Source organism: Canis lupus, chromosome 30, assembly GCF_048164855.1.
Source record: "Canis lupus baileyi chromosome 30, mCanLup2.hap1, whole genome shotgun sequence".
Classification (NCBI taxonomy): Eukaryota; Metazoa; Chordata; class Mammalia; order Carnivora; family Canidae; genus Canis; species Canis lupus.
In genome coordinates this window covers 42,671,763-42,693,841 of record NC_132867.1, presented here as the reverse complement: position 1 = coordinate 42,693,841, position 22,079 = coordinate 42,671,763, and the positions used below count along the sequence as shown (strand labels likewise).

The 22,079-nt window shown below is 46.2% G+C and overlaps 1 protein-coding gene across 22 annotated transcripts in view; it reads right to left on the bottom strand.

The window, feature by feature from the left end:
• Positions 1-22,079, bottom strand: part of PCBP3 (poly(rC) binding protein 3) — a 250,340-nt gene that overhangs the window by 54,504 nt on the left and 173,757 nt on the right. For 20 of the 22 annotated variants that reach the window (XM_072807227.1, XM_072807232.1, XM_072807245.1 and 17 more), the window contains one exon: positions 874-1,005. In XM_072807227.1, coding sequence (XP_072663328.1) covers positions 874-883 — 10 coding nt within the window. In that variant the 5' untranslated portion in view covers positions 884-1,005. Of the gene's footprint in view, positions 1-873; positions 1,006-6,990; positions 7,243-22,079 lie in introns of those variants that run through there. The other 2 variants (XM_072807238.1, XM_072807231.1) reach the window with 2 other exon arrangements.

Here is a 22,079-nt window from a genome sequence, read left to right as displayed (position 1 = left end):
AGTCGGCTCCTGCAGGTGTAGAACCCGGAAGGCCCGGCAAAGAGAATGCGGACCTCAGGGTCCTGGAGCACACAGGGGCACAGAACACACATGCTCTTGCACTCGTGCACACACCTCACACTCCTGCACACATGCTCCTGGGCACATGCACGCACACATGCTAGATACACATGATCCTATAACCATGTACACATGCACTGTGCACACGGGCACACTGCCCCCCTCCTGCACACACATGCACACACACTCTGCATGCGTGCACCTTCCCCACACATATGCTGTGTAACCATGCACACACATGCTCCTACCCCTGAATATACGCCCCCACACATGGTGCTGCACCCTTGCACATGCGGGAAGACTGTCAGTAGGGCCAGGCTAGCATGTAGTGCTTAGCACAGGGGCCCTGCATGTGGCTGGCACTCATTTACGGGGGATCCAATAAACGAGGTGACGACAGACCCAGCTCTTCGGAGTCCCCACCCGGCGTTCTTTAGAAAATGGTAGGAAGAGGGCCAGAGGTGTAAAAGCAAGGAATACTTAGGGGAAAACAGCTCTAAGGGCTCCCATCCTCCTCAAACATGCAAGGGGGAAAGCCACGGGTAAATGTGCTGCCTCAGCTTCGACCTGCTTCTCAAACTCCACCTCAACTCTAGAGTCAGCCAGGAAAGCTATTTACTCCTACACGATCACACGCGCATCCACCGCCTTTCTCTGTTAAACTTCCTGGCGCTGCTCCCCAGGGATACCGTGCTGTGGGCAGAAGAGGGCCAACCGCATATTGCCTCGCTGTTCTCAGGGCTGACTCTGACCTTGTTACCCATGTTCCAGGGAAACAGAGGAGCGAACAAAACATACTTTACAGTCACTCACCTTCCCCCATAAGCAGGCTCTAAGAGTCAGAGCAGATCCATAGACGGCAAGTGTTCACGCTTACAGTGACTTAGAGCATCATAGCTGGAACCGGTGAGTGACACGGCTGACTGCGTCCCGGGGCTCACCTACCTAAAACACAGAACACAGGGCAAGTGAGTGTGCACGTTCGTGACCCTGTCCATCAGCACGGAGCCTCCGCGGCACGGTTTCTTGCTTCCGACACAGCAGCAATGTCTTCGGCATTGGACAAGTATACGGCATGTGTGGGACACGGAGACGGAACGCCGTGAGACCCTGTTCTGGGAATACTGCTCCATTTACCCCAAATGAGGCAGCTCTAAACGTGAGGAGGCTTCCATTTTATAAAGGACAAGTCCAAAAGAAGCTTTTCGGTGAAACTATATCAACTTTTGAGGATGTAAATGACACGGTCAACCTTCTACTGACAGTGCTTAGTCCCGTTCTCTCCCTCTCCTCCCGCCCCACTGATTTAAGAACAGCTTTCATGAAATTACACATTAGCCCAAATGCATTGTGGTTTCCCATTCTCACAGGAAACGTAATCTTGCTGTCCATCCTGCCCCTCCGGCCCCATGTCTTGGCGCACGTTCTCGTCCAGGCAGACCTGCCCCCCAGGCCGCCCAGTGGTTTTCCAGAGAGTATCAGTTTTGCCCGAGTCTAAGTTTCCTGACTGTTTACTTTTTAAATTCACTTTGGTTGCCCAAATTGGAAATTTAAGCCCCCGTCACAAGTGCCCATTTTTGTACATTATCCTCTTTGCTGCGTTATAATTCTATTCCATGAGTGTGTATTTATAGTCTCTATGAATTGTTACAGACATCTTAAAAGGCTTATTTATAACAGCATCCAACACGTGGAATTGTGAGGTCATAGCACCAAAAATAACTAGAGACCTATGTTCAATGTCTTTGCTTTTCTCCAAGTCAATCAGGTAACCACTTTGGGCAATAAACCACAGCACTGACTGCTTTGTTCCAAGCTAAAATGTGTCATCCATGTAATACACTGTCGTTCATAGTAGAACAAACTGGAAAATACCAAATTCAAGGAGATTTCAGGAAAGGTACTATTAAGAATCTCCATCTTGGGGATCCCTGGGTGGCGCAGCGGTTTAGCGCCTGCCTTTGGCCCAGGGCGTGATCCTGGAGACCCGGGATCAAGTCCCACATTGGGCTCCCGGTGCATGGAGCCTGCTTCTCCCTCCTCCTGTGTCTCTGCCAATCTCTCTCTCTCTCTCTCTCTCTCTGTCTATCATAAATAAATAAATAAATCTTAAAAAAAAAAAAAAGAATCTCCATCGTGATTGGTAGAGAGGCTAGTATCTGTTGAGTTAGGTCTTAAAGTCAGTAAGTGGGAATTCATCAGAAAGCAAAGGAAATATTTTAAACAGGGATGCCACGACAGTTCAATGGGGAAAGAATAGTTTTTGCAACACATGGTGCTGGGAAAACTGGACGACCACTTGCAAAGAATGACCCTTCAAATCATACAAACACTAAGTCAAAGTGGACCAAAGGCCTAGACTTAGGAGCTAAAAGTACAAATGCTTACAGAAAATATTGGGAAAAAAATCTTTACGACATTGGATTTGGAAATGAGGATTTTATGGATACAACACCAAAAAGCACAGGCAACAACCAAAATTAAGAGCTTTTGTGCATCAAAGGGCATTAAGAAGAGAGAAAATACAATCAGCAGAATAGGAGAAAATACTTGCAAATCATGTATCTGAGAAAGGATTACTAACCAGACCATATAGAGAACTTGCAACTCAACAATAAAAAAACTTTTCTTTTTCTTTTTTTTTTAAAGATTTTATTTATTTATTTATTCATAGAGACACACAGAGAGAGAGGCAGAGACACAGGCAGAGGGAGAAGCAGGCTCCATGCAGGGAGCCCGATGTGGGACTCGATCCTGGGTCTCCAGGATCACACCCCGGGCTGCAGGCGGCGTCAAACCTCTGCGCCACCGGGGCTGCCCCTAAAAGAAATTTTTCAATGTGCAGAGGATTTGCATATGTATTTCTCTAAGGAGGATGGACAAACAGCCAAATAAGGACATGAAAAGATGCTCAGCACCATTAGTCATTAGAGCAATACAGATGAAAACCACCGTGAGATACCATTTTACCCACGTAGGACGGCAATAATAGTGATAATAGTAGCAACAATGATGATATTGATAATAGTGAGGAGGAGAAGAAAGAAGAAAAACAGAATATTATAAATGTCAGCCAGGATATGGGGAAACTGGAGCCCTCATACACTGCTGGTGGAAATACGAAATGGTGCAGCCACTCTGTTATATATAGTCTCACAGCTCGTCAAAACGTTAAACCAGTTAACATATGACCTGGCGATTCCACTCCTAAGTGTCTACACATGAGAAATAAAATAAAAACACACGTTCACACAAAAACTTGCACATGAAATTCATGGCAGCCGAAGAGTGGAAACAACCCAAATGGCCACCACTTGATGGAGGGATAGACCAAATGTGGTCTAGCCACACGATGGGATATCGTTTTGTCACACGAAAAAGGAGTGAAGCCTTCAAAATGCAACATAGATGAACCTGGGAGACACGGATGCTGAGTGAGAGAAGCCAGACACGGAAAACCACATAAGTGTATGGTCCCAAGTAGATGAGATGCCGGAAAGACAAATCGGAGAGACAGGAAGTAGACTCAAGGCTCCCAGGGCGAGGAAAGGCGATGGGGACTAGTGATGTGACTAGTGATGTGTATGGGCTTCCTTTGGGGTGATGAAATGTCCTGTAGACAGACAGTGGTGATGACGGCACACCTTGGTGAATATACTAGAAACTGCTAAAATGTAGGCTTTAAAAGCATGGAGTTTATGGTGTGTGAATTATACGCAATTAAAAAAAATAAACAAAGGCGGGGCATGTGGGTGGCTCAGCGGGTGAAGCGTCTGCTTTCGGCTCAGGTCATGATCTCAGGGTCCTGGGTTCGAGTCCCATGTCAGGTTCCCTGCTCAGCGGGGAGTCTGCTTCTCTCTCTGCCCTGCCCCCCTGCTCAAGCTTTCTCGCGCTCATAAATAAGGTCTTTTTTTTTTTTTAAAGGCAATCAATACTCAAAGTTAAAAAAAAAAAAGTAAAGAGAGAAACCTCCCATGAAACTGCAGAATTAATGTGCATTTGCTCAATAACACAAAATAAAAAGGCACAGACTCAGAAGTACTGAAAAGTCAGGAGGAGAGAGAACAAGCAACACAATACTGGCATCTGGGAAGCGTGTGACGATGTGGTAAATAATGTGGCAAAGCCTGGAAAGCTGAGACCCACGCCTTTAGGGGAAGAGGCGACTGGACGCCAGCCAACTCACGCACACATTCCAGAATGTCTGCAGAGGGAAGGGCCAGAGGCAGGGGAGTAAAAGTGGGTAGTAAGTAGAATTTTCCGTGAGGCATCTGGCCCCAGAAATCCTCTGGCTCTTTTCTTCCAGGGACAACGGGAGGTTTCGCCTCTGCAGAGGGTGACTCATCCGGGACGCGGACTCAATGACAAGCGGTTCTGAGGACAGCGAAACGCCAAAATTAAAGCAGGAGCATTACACGGGAGACGACCAGTGGAACAGGGAGGACCCCTGCCCCCCCCCCCCCCCGGGGCGATCCGAACTCTAGCAGGATCAGGATCTCAGTGAGTTACACAAAACAGCAACAGTGGGGATGGCAGGCTCTGGTAAGAATGTCATAAAACCAGAAATCAGTGAACTTTACCCAAAGGACATTCCACTTGCAACTCCTAACGTTCTAGATGTATCTAGAGGGAGCTGGTTTACTTAATATATATGGCCCTGACATGTCACTACGCTGGTGGGAAAGACCAGGAGACCAGAAATTTTTTTTTTTTTTTTTTTTTGAGACCAGAAATCTTTAAAGAAACGACAAATACCCACCATTTGCTTCAACGTGGATGGACCTGGAGGGTATTATGCTGAGTGAAGTAAGTCAAACGGAGAAGGACAAACATATGGTCTCATTCATTTGGGGAATATAAAAAATAGTGAAAGGGAATAAAGGGGAAAGGAGAAAAAATCAGTGGGAAATATCAGAAAGGGAGACAGAACATGGAAGACTCCTGACTCTGGGAGACGAACTAGGGGTGGTGGAAGGGGAGGTGGGCGGGGGGTGGGGGTGACTGGGTGACGGGCACTGAGGGGGGCACTTGACGGGATGAGCACTGGGGGTTATTCTGTATGTTGGCAAATTGAACTCCAATAAAAAATAAATTTAAAAAAATAATAAAATAAAGTGGTGTGACAGCCAGTCCCATTCACGCAACGACCCGCTTCTTCCACCCCCAGCAGCGCGTCGGGGGCCGGGGACACCCGCGGCCTGCACTGTCCGAGGGAGCGACGCTGCCGCTGTCCCTTCAAAGCACGGTCGCTGTGAGGCCGGAGGGAGACGGAGACAGGCGAGGGGCGGGACCCTGTCCTCACCTCCGCGGCCTTCCGTCGCGCGCAGCCCTCTCAGCCACAACAGAAGCGACGGTCTCAACGCCCGGCTGAACGGGCCGCCGCCACGAATCAGCTTCAAAGGATGAGGCCCCAGGGACGTCACGGCCCCTTCCGGCACGGTCCAGACAAAGGAAGCCCATCCCGCTGCAAAGCGCACACGTGTACACACACGCTCACGCTCACACACGTGCGCGCGGCCTAGGCGGCTCGGGCTGTTCTGTGCGTCAGCGAGCGGCCTGGGCTCCACCAGGAGGTTTGCAGCGTCAGACCACGGGAGGCCAAGGGCTACCCACCCGCTTGGGCGGAGGGGAGGGAGGCCGTGGGGGGCAGCGCAGGAGCCACCCCGGGGGGGAGACACAAGGGGCCAATCGGGCGAAGACGGTAAATCCTGATACTGAACAGTCGGCCCCGGTGTGGGCCGGGAGGGCCGGGAGGGAAGTCGGGAGAAGGGTTAGGGGACCAGGCCATGATCCAGCCCGGAGCCAACGGGACGGCCGTGGGCGCGGAGGCGGGACAGAGGCTGCGGGGAGGGGGGGACACCTCAAGCCGGACCGCGTGCACGGCCTGGGAGACGCCCGCACAGCTCTCAGGAGCAGCCCGCACCGGCTCAGGGAAACCCAATGAAGATGCCGCCGCACGACCCCACGGACGCCGCGCGGTGCGTGACACTCGGAGCTTCCACGCTCCCCTCAGGCTCTCGGGGACCCAAACTGGCCACGCCCCAGCTCACAGTGCAAGTTTCAACAAGTTTTGAAGACACGGAATCAAACAGACTATGCTCTCCACCCATTAGGCAACTGAATTAGAAACCATTAGCAAAAGGATGGCTTTATAATTCCCCCGAACATAACATCTTTTAAAAGCTTCTGGGGGCGCCTGGGTGTCTCAGGTGGTTGAGTATTCAACCCTTGATTCTGGCTCAGGTCATGATCTCAGGGTCATGGGGTCAAGCCCCACTAGGAGCCACTTGCCCTCTGCCCTTCCCTACCCTGCTAGGATACACACACTCTCTCTCTCTCAAAAAACAAAAAACAAAAACATTAAAGGAAAAGCTTCTAAATAAGAAATGAATGCAATGACATAATGAAATTAGAAAATAACTAGACCAATAAACTTGCAACACGCCGAACTTTGTGGCAAGCGGCGACCGTAGAATTTACAGTCTTACAAGCCTGTGTTAGGAATAAACAGAGAACAAAAATTAGCGAGTAAAGAAATTCAACTTAAGAATTTAGAAAATAGCAGAAAGCATCCACAGAAAATACAAAGAATGTAATAACAAAGAATAGGTCTGAAGAAAAGACATGAGCCCATTGAGAAAATGAACAACTATAAAATTTAGTTCTTCAAAAATTTAGTTCTAGGTAGACACAGCCCTCTGATGACACTGATGAGGGAAAATAATTAAGAGGGCACAGATGGTGTCAGAGGCTACAAGGAGGACCAGGCCTCTGGTCGTGGCCATGACCGAGCAGCCACCGCGCTCCCGTTCTTCCTGCCGAGCACAACTAACTGGACGCCAAACACAAAACAAAGAAGGAAAACTCGGGCAAGCAGGGGGAGGGAGGCAGGCTGCCAGGATTTGAGGAATGACGCGGCGGTGAGCTCACCACTTCATTTTGTTTCATCTCGTTTCCCTCCTGTATATTCCAAACTGGTCACTGGAAAAGCCTGCAACCTAAAAATGGTGCAGGACACAGAAAAACAAGTCTCAAGAAATGTCTGCTCTCTCTCCAGGCCAAGGACTGGGACAGGAAGCCGAGGCAGCCAGACAGCCTCTGCCCTCGCAGGCAGGCGGCGACCAAGGAAACACCCCTCCCTGCCCCCGTGCAAAGAGGCTGGCCTGGGAGCTTAGCCTCCCCTGCCTGGCAGTACCAAGCACCCGCCCCCAGGTGTCCGGGGACTGAGGGAGGGGCCCGGACCTCCACCCCAGTCCGCTGTGAGCAGGGTGCCCCCATGTGGGGTCAGCAGAGGCCTGCTAAGACAGATTGCACGGATACCCCAATGCGATAGCCAACGTACCCAGCATACGAAGGAAAATCACTTATTGTGCCCCAAACTACGAAAATCTCAACATGAAAAAAGAAAGAAAATCAGTGCTGAACATGCTCAGGGCACATCTCTAAAAACTCACAGAGAAACAGGAGCTATGAAGAACAACCAGCAAACTACCAAAAATCAACCAAAATGAAATCATCAATCTCAATATCCCTATAACCACTAAAGAAATTGAATTTGTAATAAAAAGCTACAGAAAAAGAAATCTCCAGGGCCAGATGGTTTCACTGGAGAATTTTAACATTTAAAGAAGAACGAACACCAACCTGAGATAATCCTTTAGAGAAAACAGATGGAGAATTCTTCCCAACTCATTTTGTGAGGTCGCCATCACCCTGATACCAAAAGCAAAGCAATGTGCCCTATGGACATAGATGCAAATAAACTAAAACAACTTTTTAATTGGCAAAACGAATCTAGGAATGTACAGAGGATTTATACACCAGGACCAAGTAGGGTTTATCCAGGTATGCAAGGCTGGCTCCTCAAGAACAAGTCAATCAATATAATCCACTGTATCTATAAAACCCATATGATCATATAAATTGATGCATAAAAAGCATCTAACAAAATTCAACTTATTCACAATAAAAAATACCAGCCAATTAAGAACACAAGAAAATTACCACAACCTGATAAACAGCATCTATGAAACCTATAGCTAACATCATACCTAATGTTGATAAGCTGGATGCTCTGCCCTACAGCTGGGCACAGGGCAAGGCTGTGCACAGTCACCACTCTTATCCAGGATGCTGTGGGTTCCAGCCACTGTCATAGGCAAGAAAAATAAATCAGAGACCTACAGACTGGAAAAGAAGAACTAAACTATCTCTATTTGCAAATGATAGTTTTCTACCTAGAAAATCCCAAGGAATCTACACAACAAACCCCCTAGCACTGATAAGTGAGTTCAGAAAGGCAGAGTATAAGAATAATACACAAAAATTAACTGTATTTTCTAGATACTAACAGTGAACTCACATAAACCAAAATTTAAAACACAGTATCACTTAAAATAATTCAAAATAAAATGAATTACTTACATACACTTAACATATACAGGATCTGTATCCTGGAAACTGTGAAATGCTGATAAAGTAAATTTCAAAAACCTAAGTAAATGGAGAGAAACATCATATCCATGGATTGGAAGACAACATAGTAAAAATATCAGTTCTCTCCAAATTGATCTAAATGTTCAATGCAATTCTTTAAAAAATCCCAGCAACTGGGTGGCTCAGTTGTTAAGCATCTGACTCTTGATCCTAGCTTAGGTCTGGATCTCAGGGTTGTGAGTTCAGGTCCCACATTGGGCTTCATGCTACTATTTAAATAATTTTCTTTAAATCCCAGCAATGATTTGTAGACATAAATGAGCTTATTATAAAACCTATACAGAAAGGCGCAGACCATAGAGTAGCTTTAAAAATCTTGGGAAAAAAAGAATAAAGCAAAAAGAATCACTCAATGAGATAATAAGTCTGAATCTGTAACTACAGTTTTCGAGATAGCAGAGACCAATAGAATAGAGAACCTAGAAATAAACCCACCCAAATATGCCCAACTGATTTTTGACAAGGTGGAAAAACAATTCAATGAAGAAAAAAGTAGTCTTTTCAACAAATGGATTTCAGACAATTGAATAGGCAATAAAATGAACCCTGATTGAGGTCTCTCGCCTTACACAAACATTAACTCAAAATGGATGATAGACACATATATAAAACAAGAAACTAAAACCTTTAGGAAAAAAAGCAAAGGAGAAAAATCTTCAGAATCTAGGGTAAGCGGAGTCCTTGGACCTGACACAGAAGGCATGATCTGTGAAAGGGAAAATTAATAGATTGGACTTAATGAAAATCAAAAACATTTGCTATGCAAAATCCCCTGTTAAGACAATGAAGACAAACTATAAACTGGGAGAAAATATTTGCAAACCACGTATCCAGCAAAAGACTAGCACACAGAATATATGAAGCATACTCAAAACTCAACAATAAAATTCTTTTAAAAATCAATTAGAGGGGCACCTGGGTGGCTCAGGGGTGGAGCGTCTGCCTTTGGCTCAGGGCGTGATCCTGGGGTCCTGGGATCGAGCCCCACATTGGGCTCCCTGCAGGGAGCCTGCTTCTCCCTCTGCCTGTGTCTCTGCCTCTCTCTCTCTCTCTTTCTGTCTCTCATGAATAAATAACTGAAATCTTTAAAAAAAACTTGTTTAAAAAAAATCAATTAGAAAATTGGGGCACCTGGGTGGCTCAATCATTAAGGGTCCAACTCTTGATTTCAGCCAGGTCATGATCTCAGGGTCCTGGGGTTGAGCCTTATGTTGGGTCCACAACTCAGCATGGAGTCTGCTTAAGGATTCGCTCCCTCTTCCTCTACCCTTCCCCTACTCTCACATGCCTGCTTTCTCTCTCTCTCTCTCAAATAAATAAATAAATAAATAAATAAATAAATAAATAAATTGAGAGAAGGAAGGAAGGAAGGAAGGAAGGAAGGAAGGAAGGAAGGAAGGGAGGAAGGAAATGGCAACACAGGTCTATCTCAAGAACCATGAAAAGTCTCAAATAACCTAGTTCTGCACCTAAAGGGGCTAGAAAAATAACAACAAATAAAACCTAAAACCAGCAGAAAGAAGATTAGAGCAGAAATAAATGATAGAGAAACTATACATACAGTAAAACATATCAATGAAACCAGGAACTGGTTCTTTGAAAAAAATCAATAAAATTGAAAACCTCTAGCCAGACATACCAAGAAAGGGAATAGATTCAAATAAATAAAATCACAAACGAGAGGGGAGAAATAACAACCCATACCATAAAAATACAAATAATCATAATATTATGAAAAACTATATTGCCAAAAAATTAACAACCTAGAAGAAATGGATAAATTCCTAGAAACATACAAACTACAAACACTGAAACAGGAATAAATAGAAAATTTGAACAGATCAATAACCAGTAAAGAAACTGAATCAATAATCAAAAATCTCCCAACAAACAAAAGTCCAGGACCAGATAGCTATACAGGCGAATTCTACCAAACATTTAAATAAGTTAATACCTATTCTTGAACTATTCCAAAAGACAGAAAAGGAAGGAAAACTTCCAAATTCATTCTATGAGGCCAGCTTTACCCTGATTCCAAAAACCAAAGACTCCACTAAAAAAGAAAACTACAGGCCAATATCCCTTATGAACACGGATGCAAGAATTCTCAGTAAGATGCTAGCAAATCAAATCCAACAGTATATTCAAAAAGTCATTCACCACCATCAAGTGGGATTTATTCCTGGGCTGGGGGTGGTTCAATATTCACAAATCAGTCTACGTGATACATCACACCAACACAGAAAAGGGTAAGAACATGCGATAATTTCATAGATGTAGAAAAAGCATGTGACAAAGTACAACATCCATTCATGATAAAAATCCTTAACAAAGTAGGGATAGAGAGAACATACCTCAACATAATAAAAGCCATAAATGAAAAACTCACAGCAAATGTCATACTCAATGGTAAAAACAAAAACAAAAAAACCGAGAGCTTTTCCCCTAAGGTCAGGAACACGACAGCGATGTCCACCCTCACCACTGTTACTTACCATAGTACCAGAAGTCCTAGCAAAGGCAATCACACAACAAAAAGAAATAAAAGGTAACTGAATCAGTAAGGAAGAAGTAAAACTTTCATTCTTTTCAGACAACATGATACTCTATATAGAAAACCTGAAAGACTCCACCAAAAAACTGCTAGAACTGATAAACAAATTCAGTGAAGTCACAGGATACAAAATCAACATACGGAAATCTATTGCATTTCTATAGAACAGTAATGAAGCAGCATAAATAGAAATTAAGAATCCCATTTACAGTTGCACCAAAAATAGTAAGATACCTAGGAATAAACCTAATAACCAAAGAGGTGAAAGACCTGTACTCTGAAAACTATAAAATACTTATGAAAGAAATTGAAGATGACACAAAGAAATGAAAAGACATTCCAAGCTCATGGACTGGAATAACATAACATTAAAATGTCTATCCTATCCAAAGCAATCTCCACATTTATTGATTTATTTATTTAAGATTTTATTTATTCATGAGAGACACAGGCAGAGGGAGAAGCAGGCTCCCTGCAGGACCCCAGGATCATGACCTGAGCTGAAGGCAGACGCTCAACCACTGAGCCACCCAGGTGTCCCCAATCTCCGCGTTTAATGCAATCCCTATCAAAATACCAACAGTATTTTTCACAGAACTGGAACAAACAATCTCAAAATTTATATAGAAATAGAAAAGACCCGGGTGGCCCCGATGGCTTGGCAGTTTAGCGCTGCCTTCAGCCCAGGGCGTGACCCTGGAGTCCTGGGATCGAGTCTCACGTCAGGCTCCCTGCATGGAGCCTGCTTCTCCCTCTGCCTGTGTCTGTGCCCCTCTCTTTGTTTCTAATAAATAAAATCTTAAAAAAAAAAGAAATAGAAAAGACCTGGAATAATCAAAGTAATCTTGAAAAAGAAAAGCAAGAGTCATCATAATTCTGGATTTCAAATTACATTACAAAGCCATAATAATCAAACTGTATGGCACTGGCACAAAAATAGACACATAGATCAATGGATCAGAACAGAGAACCCAGAAATGATTCCATAATTACATGGTCAGTTAATCTTTGACAGGGAAGGACAGACTATCCAATGGGAAAAGGATCATCTCTTCAACAAATGGTGTTGGGAAAACTGGGCAGCTACAGGCAAAGGAATGAAACTATACAAAATAAATTCAAAGTGGGGTAAAGACCTAAATATGAGACAGGAAACCATAAAAATCTTAGGAGAGAACATAAGCAGTAACCTCTCAGATATCAGCCATATCTGAGGCACAACATTTCCTAGATATGTCTCCTGAGGCAAGGGAAACAAAAGCAAAAATAAACTATTGGGACTTCATCAAAATAAAGAGCTTTTCTGGGATGCCTGGATGGCTTAGCAGTTGAGTCTGCCGTCAGCTCAGGGCGTGATCCCGGGGTCCGGGATTGTGTCCCGCGTCGGACTCCCTGCATGGAGCCTGCTTCTCCTTCTGCCTGTGTCTCTGCCTCTCTCTGTGTGTCTCTCATGAATAAATAAATAAAATCGTTTTAAAAAATAAAATAAAAACTTCTGCACAGTGAAGGAAACGATCAACAAAACTAAACGGCAACCTACAGGATGCGAGAAGATACTTGCAAATGACATATCTGATAAAGGGTTAGTTTCCAAAATATATAGAGAACTGATAGAACCCAACACCCCAAACCCAAACAATCCAATTAAAAAATGGCCAGAAGACATCTCTCCAAAGAAGACATCCAGATGGCCAACAGACACATGAAAGATGCTCAACATCGCTCATCATCAGGGAAATACAAATCAAAACCACAACAAGATCCCACCTCACACCTGTCAGACTGGCTAACATCAACAACGCACGAAACAACAAGTGTTGGTGAGGAAGCAGAGGAAAAGGAACCCTTGTGCACTGTGGATGGGGATGCAAACTGCTATAGCCATTGCGGAAAACGGTGTGGAGGTTCCTCAAAAAGTTAAAAACAGAGCTACCCTATGACCCAGAAAATTGCACTATTAGGTATTTATCCAAATGACACAAATGTCCATCAATAGATGAACAGATAAAGAAGATGTGGTGTATACACAATGGAATATTACTCCGCCATCAGAAAGGATGAGATCTTGCCATTTGCAATAACATGGACGGAGCTAGAGGGTGTTGAGATGTCAGTCAGAGAAAGACAAACACCAATTTCATTCATATGTGGAATTTAATGAACGAAACAAACAAGCAAAGGGAAAAAAAGTAAGAAAGAGGCAAAACAAGAAACAGACTCTCAACTACAGGAATAAACTGATGATTACCAGAGGGAGGAGAGTGAGGGGACGGGTGAAATAGGTAATGGAGTTTAAAAAAAAAAAAAATCAATTAGGAAATGAGAAAAAGTCATGAACAGACATTTCCCTAAAGAAAGTATATGGATGGAAAATAAACCCATGAAAAGGCTGTTCTACATCGTTAGCTATTAAGGAAATGCAAATCATGACCACAAGGAGGTGTCACTACCTATCCATTAGAACAGCTTTGAAAAATAGTGGTAGTATCAAATATTGGCAAGGAATGTAGGAACCGGATCTCCCATACATTTCAGTAGAAATATAAAATGGTATAGCCATTCTGGAAACATCACTTACTATAAAATGAAACACGTCCTTCTTATGGAAGCTGGCAATTGTACTGTTGGGTAATTATGCCAGAGAAATAACAACTTACATAGACATGAAAAAGGTGTGCTTGGGCTTACACTGTGGCTTTATTTGCAATAGGCAAGAATGGGAAACAACCCCAATATCCTTCAATGGGTGAGTGGCCAGACTGTGGTCCTCCCACACCACGGAGTGCGACATAGCAGAAAAAGGAACACACTACCGATACGCATGGCCCCTGGGACAGGTCTGTAGGGCCTTATGTGGAGGGAGAACAGCCAGTGTTAAAAGGTTGCAAACTGTAGGACTCCAATTCTGTAACATTTTTTGAAAGGACATAATTATCAATTATCAAGAATCAATTATTGGTCTCCAGGGGAGAGCTGGGAGTGGGGTGGAGGGCGAATACTTCAGGGCATCACAAGGCAGTTCCTTAGAGGCGACCCAAGGGGCAGTTCTGTATCTTAGATGGTGGAGGTGGTTATACAAATTTGTGCAGCAGATAAAACCGCACAAAACCAAACTATTATTACTACGACTACGGTTATTGCTACTACAATTACCAGTCCTGCCGTTACGACGACTACTACCAAGGCTACAACACCTGCTGCTACTACTGCCACTATTACTACTGCTACCACCACCACTACTACTAGTAGGACCATTGCTGCTGCTACTACTATTACTACCACCACTAGTACTACTGCTACTACTACTGGTAGGATTATGACTACTACTACTACTACTACTACTACTATTTCCACTACTCTTGCTACCATTATGACCCACACCACTAATTACTGCTGCTGCTGCTGCTACTACTACTTCTGTTGTTGCTGCTGTTACTAACACTGCTACTATTAGTACTTCTGTTATTACCAATACTATTACTGTTACCACTACTACCACTGCTCCTCCTCCTCCTCCTATTACTCCTACCACACACACATAACTGAGTGCAGGTAAAAATTGGTAAAATTGGGATAAAGTTTGTAGTCTAATTAGCAGTACCGCACCATATTATTTTCTAGGTTTTCATACTGTACTAACGTTAGGTAAGATGTTACCACTGGAAGGAGCTGGGTAAATGTTATAGGAGACTCTGTGCTATTTTTGCTACTTCCTACGAGTCTGTGATTTTTTTCAGAATAAAAGTCAAAACTAGGTTTGTTTGTTTGTTTGTTTGTTTTTACAAATAATGTTTCTTATAGCAAACAGAGAAATTCTGAAACGAGAAGCTCCGAAACCCGGTTTCAAACTCAGCTAACACGTTTAACAACAGTACTGTGCAGAACTGGAGAGATTTTATGAGCCAAAAACTAAGCCATGCGAGATGGTCCAAAAGGCAGCACATAGAGAGCCAGACGGGAACGCGAGAGATGAGACACATGCAGGCACCGTGCAGGCCCCGACCTACATTCGCTCAGGCTCCAAGGAGAAGGGAGGGGGCGGAGCCGAGGCTGTGTCTGCAGGGACTGACTCAGGCACCCGGCACGTTCCAAGCAAGCCTGACTGAGGAACTCATCCTGGCTGCAGCATAATAGGATCTCAAGAAAACAAAGACAAAGAAGAGATCTCCAGAGCAAATAAAGAAATAAATGAGATTATTCTCAAAGGAGCAGTCATTAGGCCGAAGGCTTCCTTCTCAACAGCAAGCACGGTTGCCAGAACAGAAGTAGAGCTGCGGTGTGCTGGAAATCACAGTGCGCTGAGGTCTGGCCCGCGTGTGGTCGGCGTTCCAGACAATCAGAAAACGGGGACTTTCTTCCTAGTGGACCCACTCTACAGTCAATGGTAAAGGGTATTGTTCAGGCACAAGGAAAATGGCCACAGAAAGAATACTGGATTTGCAGAAAGAAATACAGAATAAAAAATGTAAAAATATGAATAAAAGGAAATGAATATCAACCATATAGGACAATGATGTTTGTTGTTTACTTAACTGATTATTAAGTCTCCTAGGACTTAAATATAAAAATTCACTATTTCATGGTAACAGGATAGTTTTTTCTTTTTTCCATTTTTTTAAACAATTTTATTTATTTATTTGAGAAAGCAAGAGCATGAGAGAGAGAGAGAGAGATTACAAGCAGGGGGGAGGGGCAGAGGGAGAAGCAGACTCCCTCACTGAGCAGGGAGCCTGACACGGAACTTGATCAGGACCCTGAGATCATGACCGGAGCCAAATGCAGATGCTTCACTGACTGAGCCACCCAGGCGCCAATTTTTCTTTTAATTTTCAAAATTCCTTAAAAATCCCCAGATACTATGATTAGATAAACAAAGAAAAACCCCGAGACCTCTTCAGTACAGTCCAGGAGTCCATCAAATCCCCAGGATCAGGGTAGGTGTGGCCAGAACACAGCAGCAGGGTCTGAGTGAGTTCCCAGATGCACAGCGTTTGTAGGAAATAGTAAGTGGGGAAGAGGCCTTTGAATCACAAAGCTCAGAACCCGCCCCCCCCCACCCCCAAATACCAACATCTCCCACAAAGAAATAGAACTGACGCTAAGTGGGAATCTAGGTGAATATTCTGAGAGCAAATGTTGAAACTCCAGGAGGTATGTGCTGAACCCACGTCCCCAGGTTCTGGGAAGGTGGAAACAAAGGAAGAAAGACAGGAGGGAGGGAGGGAGGGAGGGAAAGCAGGAAGGCTGCAAGGAAGGGAGGAAGGAGCTTGTAGGAAATTTAAACAGTGCTGAGGGCTCTAAGTCCTCAGGAATCTCAGAAATATACAATCTTCACTTCTGGAGAAAGAACCATATGGAGAAAAAAAAATGTCCCCAAAACAGCACAAGTGAAGCTACTGGAACACAGAAGTTTTCAGAGAAGGACAATGGGAGGAGGAACAGCCTCAGTGTGTCTTGGCTGACCACCTGACCCGTTAGGACAGGTGATGGCAGAGGGTGCAGGATGAGGGGGTGGGCCAAGGGTGATGGCTGAGGGTGATGGCTGAGGGTGACAGTTGAGGGTGATGGCTGAGGGTGACAGCTGAGGGGGTGGGCACAGCACAGCCATGGGAGGGGAGCATTGTGGTGGTGGGGGGAGTGCTGAGCGCTGTTCCTCTCCAGATGACGGACATCAGACTGTGGAAGTCCTCCAGAAGCAGGAGTGATGCTCACCAATAGGAAGGCCTGTGCGGAGGCCATTTAAAAAATCTTTCATGGCCAAAATAAAGGAGAAATCCCTTGGTCCACAAGGCTAGGAAAGTTATTCTGGCTCATTCCCAATTCCTCTGCAGGAACCTCTTCCCAAATGGTCCAGAAAATGCCTTATTAAAAAAAAAAAAAAGGCAGAAGAGAATTATGATTCAATCCCATAAAATAGTGAAAATAAAACACTGTAAGAGATAATAAAAATACATCAGAAAACTATGAACTCTGGGAAATGAACTAGGGGTGGTGGAAGGGGAGGTGGGCGGGGGTGGGGGTGAATGGGTGACGGGCACTGAGGGGGGCACTTGACGGGATGAGCACTGGGTGTTATTCTGTATGTTGACAAATTGAACACCAATAAAATTTAATAATTTAATAATTTAATAAATTCAAATTTATTTATTTCTTTAATAAATTTATTTATTTAATTTATTAATTTAATTTATTTAATAAATTTAAATTTATTTATTTATTTAATAAATTTAATAATAAATTTATTATTAAAAAACAGCAAAAAAAAGAAAACTATGAACCCAAGGTAGAAAATTATAGTCTAATTAATATGCCAAATTGAACAAAAAATTTGAAAATCATCAACATTTTAGAAGAACAAATTTTATTTTTTATTTATTTTTTAGAAGAGCAAAATTTTTTTTTTTAGAAGAGCAAAATTTAAAATAGAATTAGAACATCTCAAAGTGACATGGCAAGAAAACCAGAAGACATAAAAAGGTGGTTGGTAGAGAGCTCAGGAATAAACCAGAATGTTTGTCAGAATTGAGAAGCAGAAGAAGCATATGAGCAAAGAGCACAGAAGGCCCAGGAAAGAGCGTAGAGAAGAGAAACGAGAAAAAAAATAATGAGACAGATGTGCAGGAAGGAGACTCCAGAGAACATGACGGACACAATGCACGGGCAAGAGAGAGCCACCGTCCGTGCATGTGAGTACACCCCGCTGCGTCTCCACGTATACTCGTGAATCACCCCAAAACACTTCCGGGCGCAAAACAGCCTGAATCTACACCGTGACTGGGCACCCCACGTTCCTGAAAATTCAAGCCTGAGCAGCTCACAGCAAGACACACTTCAGGAAAACAGATGTTAGAGCCAAGTCTTCGGGGCACCCAGCCTAAAAGGTCCCGCACACTTATAATGAAAAGAACATCAGAGTGAGGAGGTTGGGGTTCTCGACAGCAATGCAGAAGCAAAGCAACACTTTTTAAGACACTAAAGTGAAAAAAAAAAATAAACCAAGCATTTTATGCAGCTAAATTACAGCTGTGCTGCAAAGGCCACAGATAAAAAGATGTGAACGTGCAGGAACCCCGGGAACATTTTCCTGCAGAGCCTACCCCGAAGAACCCAACATGAGTGGGTTCCAGCCAACCGCGAGGTAAGTGGAGAAGCTATGTCACAAGAAGTACGGTGACAAGCATCGGGTACATTTAGCTCTAGAACCTGAACTAAATGACGCAGTTGGTGGTGACAGAGTAACGTATAAACGTTCCATGTGATGGAGATAAGGAACCGATAAAGCTAATAACGTGGGAGAAGAGGTGGGGGAGTATCGAGGGGAGCCTTAGAGCCCCCGAGAGGGAGAGAAGCGGCTCCCAGCTCCCTCTAACCCCCAGGAGAGCACATCAATAGACGAGGGAAAAGAAAAAAAGAAAAGAGAGGTTTTTGTGAATTATATAGACAATATTGGGATCCCTGGGTGGCTCAGCGGTTTGGCCCCTGCCTTCGGCCCAGGGCATGATCCTGGAGTCCCAGGATCGAGTCCCATGTCGGGCTCCCTGCATGGAGCTTGCTTCTCCCTCTGCCTGTGTCTCTGCCTCTCTCTCTCCCTAGGTCGCTCATGAATGAATAAATAAAATCCTAAAAAAAAAGTTATATAGACAGTAGTATAAAGCCAATAATAAATAAATAAATAAATAAATAAATAAATAAATAAATAAATAAATAAATAAACTTTCCTAATAAGAATGAAAAGGGACGCCTGGGTGGCTCAGTGGTTAAGTGCCTGCCTTCGGCCCAGGTCATGATCCTGAAGTCCCACATTGGGTTTCCTGCATGGAGCCTGCTTCTCCCTCTGCCTGTGTCTCTGCCTCTCTCTCTCTCTCTCTCTGTCTCTCGTGAATAAATAAAATCTTAAAAAAAAAAAGAATCAAAAGAAATATGAACAAAAAGGAAATGTTTACTAAGTTGAGGAGCTCATTTACATATACACACATATATTTATTTATATTTTCAAGAACAAATAATGGAAAGAAAGACAAAAGCTACCTACCTGTGAAGGGAGGAATCTGGATGGAAAGGGGTGGACATGAGACTTTTCTGAATAGACTCCAATATATTTTTACTTTATTTTTTTTAAAGATTTTATTTATTTATGACAGATACACAGAGAGAGAGAGAGAGAGAGAGAGAGAGAGAGGCAGAGACACAGGCAGAGGGAGAAGCAGGCTCCATGCAGGGAGCCTGATGTGGGACTCGATCCTGGGACTCCAGGATCACGACCCGGGCCGAAGGCAGTGCTAAACCACTGAGCCACCGAGGCTGCCCATATTTTTACTTTAGAATCATATAAATGTTTACATAATCAAAAATAAGAATTTTTTAATCCCCCCCCCCAAAAAAGTATACATGAAGCTGGTGACATAACCACACAGACAGAAGAATTGTGGCAACTGACTTTAAAGCACAGGAATCTGTCTCGATCTTCTCAGGGATGGACAGACATGCCAGGAAATCTTGATTAGCCATTTGTGGGCACCAGTAATACTCCAAACTGATTATATGTACATTTAGGGTAAAGCACATAAGTAATAATGCTAATAAGACAAAAGAGAAACAAGTACTAAATTTAAAAATTTTTAAGTAGAAACTCTGCGATCTTACATTTGACTGAGAACTATTTCTATGAACTCACTTTCCCCTTCTTTTCCCCTCCTTCACTCTCTCCACTAAAACTATGAAAAAGTGATGACGCTCAATTGCAATAAGCACCCTTAATGCCTAGACTATGGTCTCTAAATATCATTCCCCAACCAGGGCGAAGTAGGGCTCTGAGGAAATTAGCTAATTCCAGGAGATCTGGGAAAGCAAGCATCAGAGAGGAGAATAGGACGCGTCACGTGACAGAGTCAAGGAAACCGTCAAAGACCGGTGTGGTCATATCCACGCGGAAGCCCGCAAACACGGAACAATCTGAGTAAAGAGAAGAATAGTTGCAAGAGAACAAACGTACCATCTACGTAAAATCCATATGTTAATAATAATGCTTTACACAGAAAGAAAAAAAAAGCAGGAAGAGAAACAAAACCCATAGGACGGTGAAAAAAAAATTTTAAAAAAATTATTAAATCCAAAGAAGGAAAGAAACAGGTCTCCTGCCTTTCTGGTAGGAAGCATATTTTAGGTCACCGGACAGCCCCAGGGAGTGAAGAGACGTCACCGCATATGGAATAATCCCAGCTCATCCACGTGGAAAGGGTTCCACGGCTGGCAGGTCACTGTTCCACCCGCCCTGACGGAGCAGTGGGTCTGGCGGCAGTGACCGGCGGCCCCGGGGAACCCGCGACAGCCGCCGCGCCCACAACCTGGCTCCCCCCACGAGGCAGTGCATGGCAGTGCCTGAGTGTGCTCGTCTGGAAAACACGGCTCAGGAGGAACAAAGCCAGGTTCTATGATGTGGGGAGGATGAGGGAGGTGCTCAGTGACCCTGCAAGGACGCAGCCGAGCCCGGGACATGGGACGGCCCGAGAACCACGTGGCCACGGGCGGTGAAGGCCAGGCCCGCTGCGCCGCTTCCTGTGATTTGACACGAAGTCACAGGGGAGCCCGGGTTTGAGGGCAGGGAGCGCTGACCCCATGGGAGGGAAGGAGAAGTCCTGATACGGTGGAAGCAGGGGGCTGGGCCTGCTGCACGGAGGCCACGGCACGCGGACGGTCCACGGTGAGGCGGCGGGCGGGACGGCAGCGCAGGACGGTGCAGGCAACAGGCAGGACGGCGGAGGGCGTTCCGGAGGTGCCGACACGCTCGCAGCCACGCTGTGTGGGGGTCATTCTGGCTCCAGGGGGGCCGTGACTGGTCCCATGACTGTGGCAGTCGGGACAGGGGCGCCTTCAGGATCAGATGACACGGAGCCACTCTGAGGCTCCGTCAATGGGGCCTGCGACCCCCCGCAAGCCTGCCAGATGGCAGCAGTCGGCTCCTGGGGCAGCGGGGGCACGGGGCAGGGCGAGGGGAGCACGACGCACGGTGATGACCGCCCCCCGCCCCCTGCCCCTCTCACGGGCCCGTCCTTGCCTGGCGAGCTCATGATGCGTCTGGCCCGGCCCGGCCGCTGCCCCGACGCCGCGCAGTCGGCCACACGTGGCTCAGCGGAGCCCGCTGCACCGGCCAGTGCCTGCCGAGCTCGGGGTCGGCCCGTCCGCGGTCACGCCGCCGCCACGGAGCAGCACAGCCCCGGAGCTCCGGCCCCCGCCTTCCTGGACTCGGCCTCCGGGCTCGGGGCCGGTCGGGCAGCGCTCCCCGGGTCGCGGCGGGCAAGCCGCGGCCGCCCCCTTGGCTGTTCGCCCGGCAGACGCGCACTCCTCCCGCAAGGACCGTCCTCCCGGGGCCGGGCGCAGGGCGGACGGGTCACAGCAGCCGCAGGACGAGCGCGGCTCCGGGGCAGGTGGGGGAGCCCGGGGGGAGCTGGGGGGCCCGAGTGAGCCCCGCCGCCTCCGGGCCGCCCCTCGGGGCTGTCATGCAGCGCGGTGGCACCTCCGGCCGCCCGGCCTCCTGCCCCCGCCGCCGCCCAGCTCGGCGTCCGGCCGGTACACCGGGGCCTTCGGATGCGCCGCTCCGCTCACGTCCCCATCTGGGCGAGGCTCCCGAGCCGCTGCCGTGTCCAGCGCCGCCGCGAGCAGCGCCTCAGCCTCCGCGCCGAGGCCCGGGAGGACACGCCGCGGTCGGTCTCCGGGAGCTGCTGCGTCCGCGCACACCGGCCGGCCGGTGCCGGGGAGCCAAGAGCCTGGACCTGCCCCCCCCCCGCCGTCCCCCCATCAGGAGGGCAGCGTGCACGGCCTGGGGCAGATCCAGCTCCAGACCCAGGCTGGTAGAGAAGCGCAGGCCTCTAGGTGGTGCGTGCGCCATCGCAGGCGACTAGGCACAGGTCCCAAGTGAGCCACGGACAGCGCACACCTGTGCCGGGCGTCACGCTGTGGAGCACACACCCGG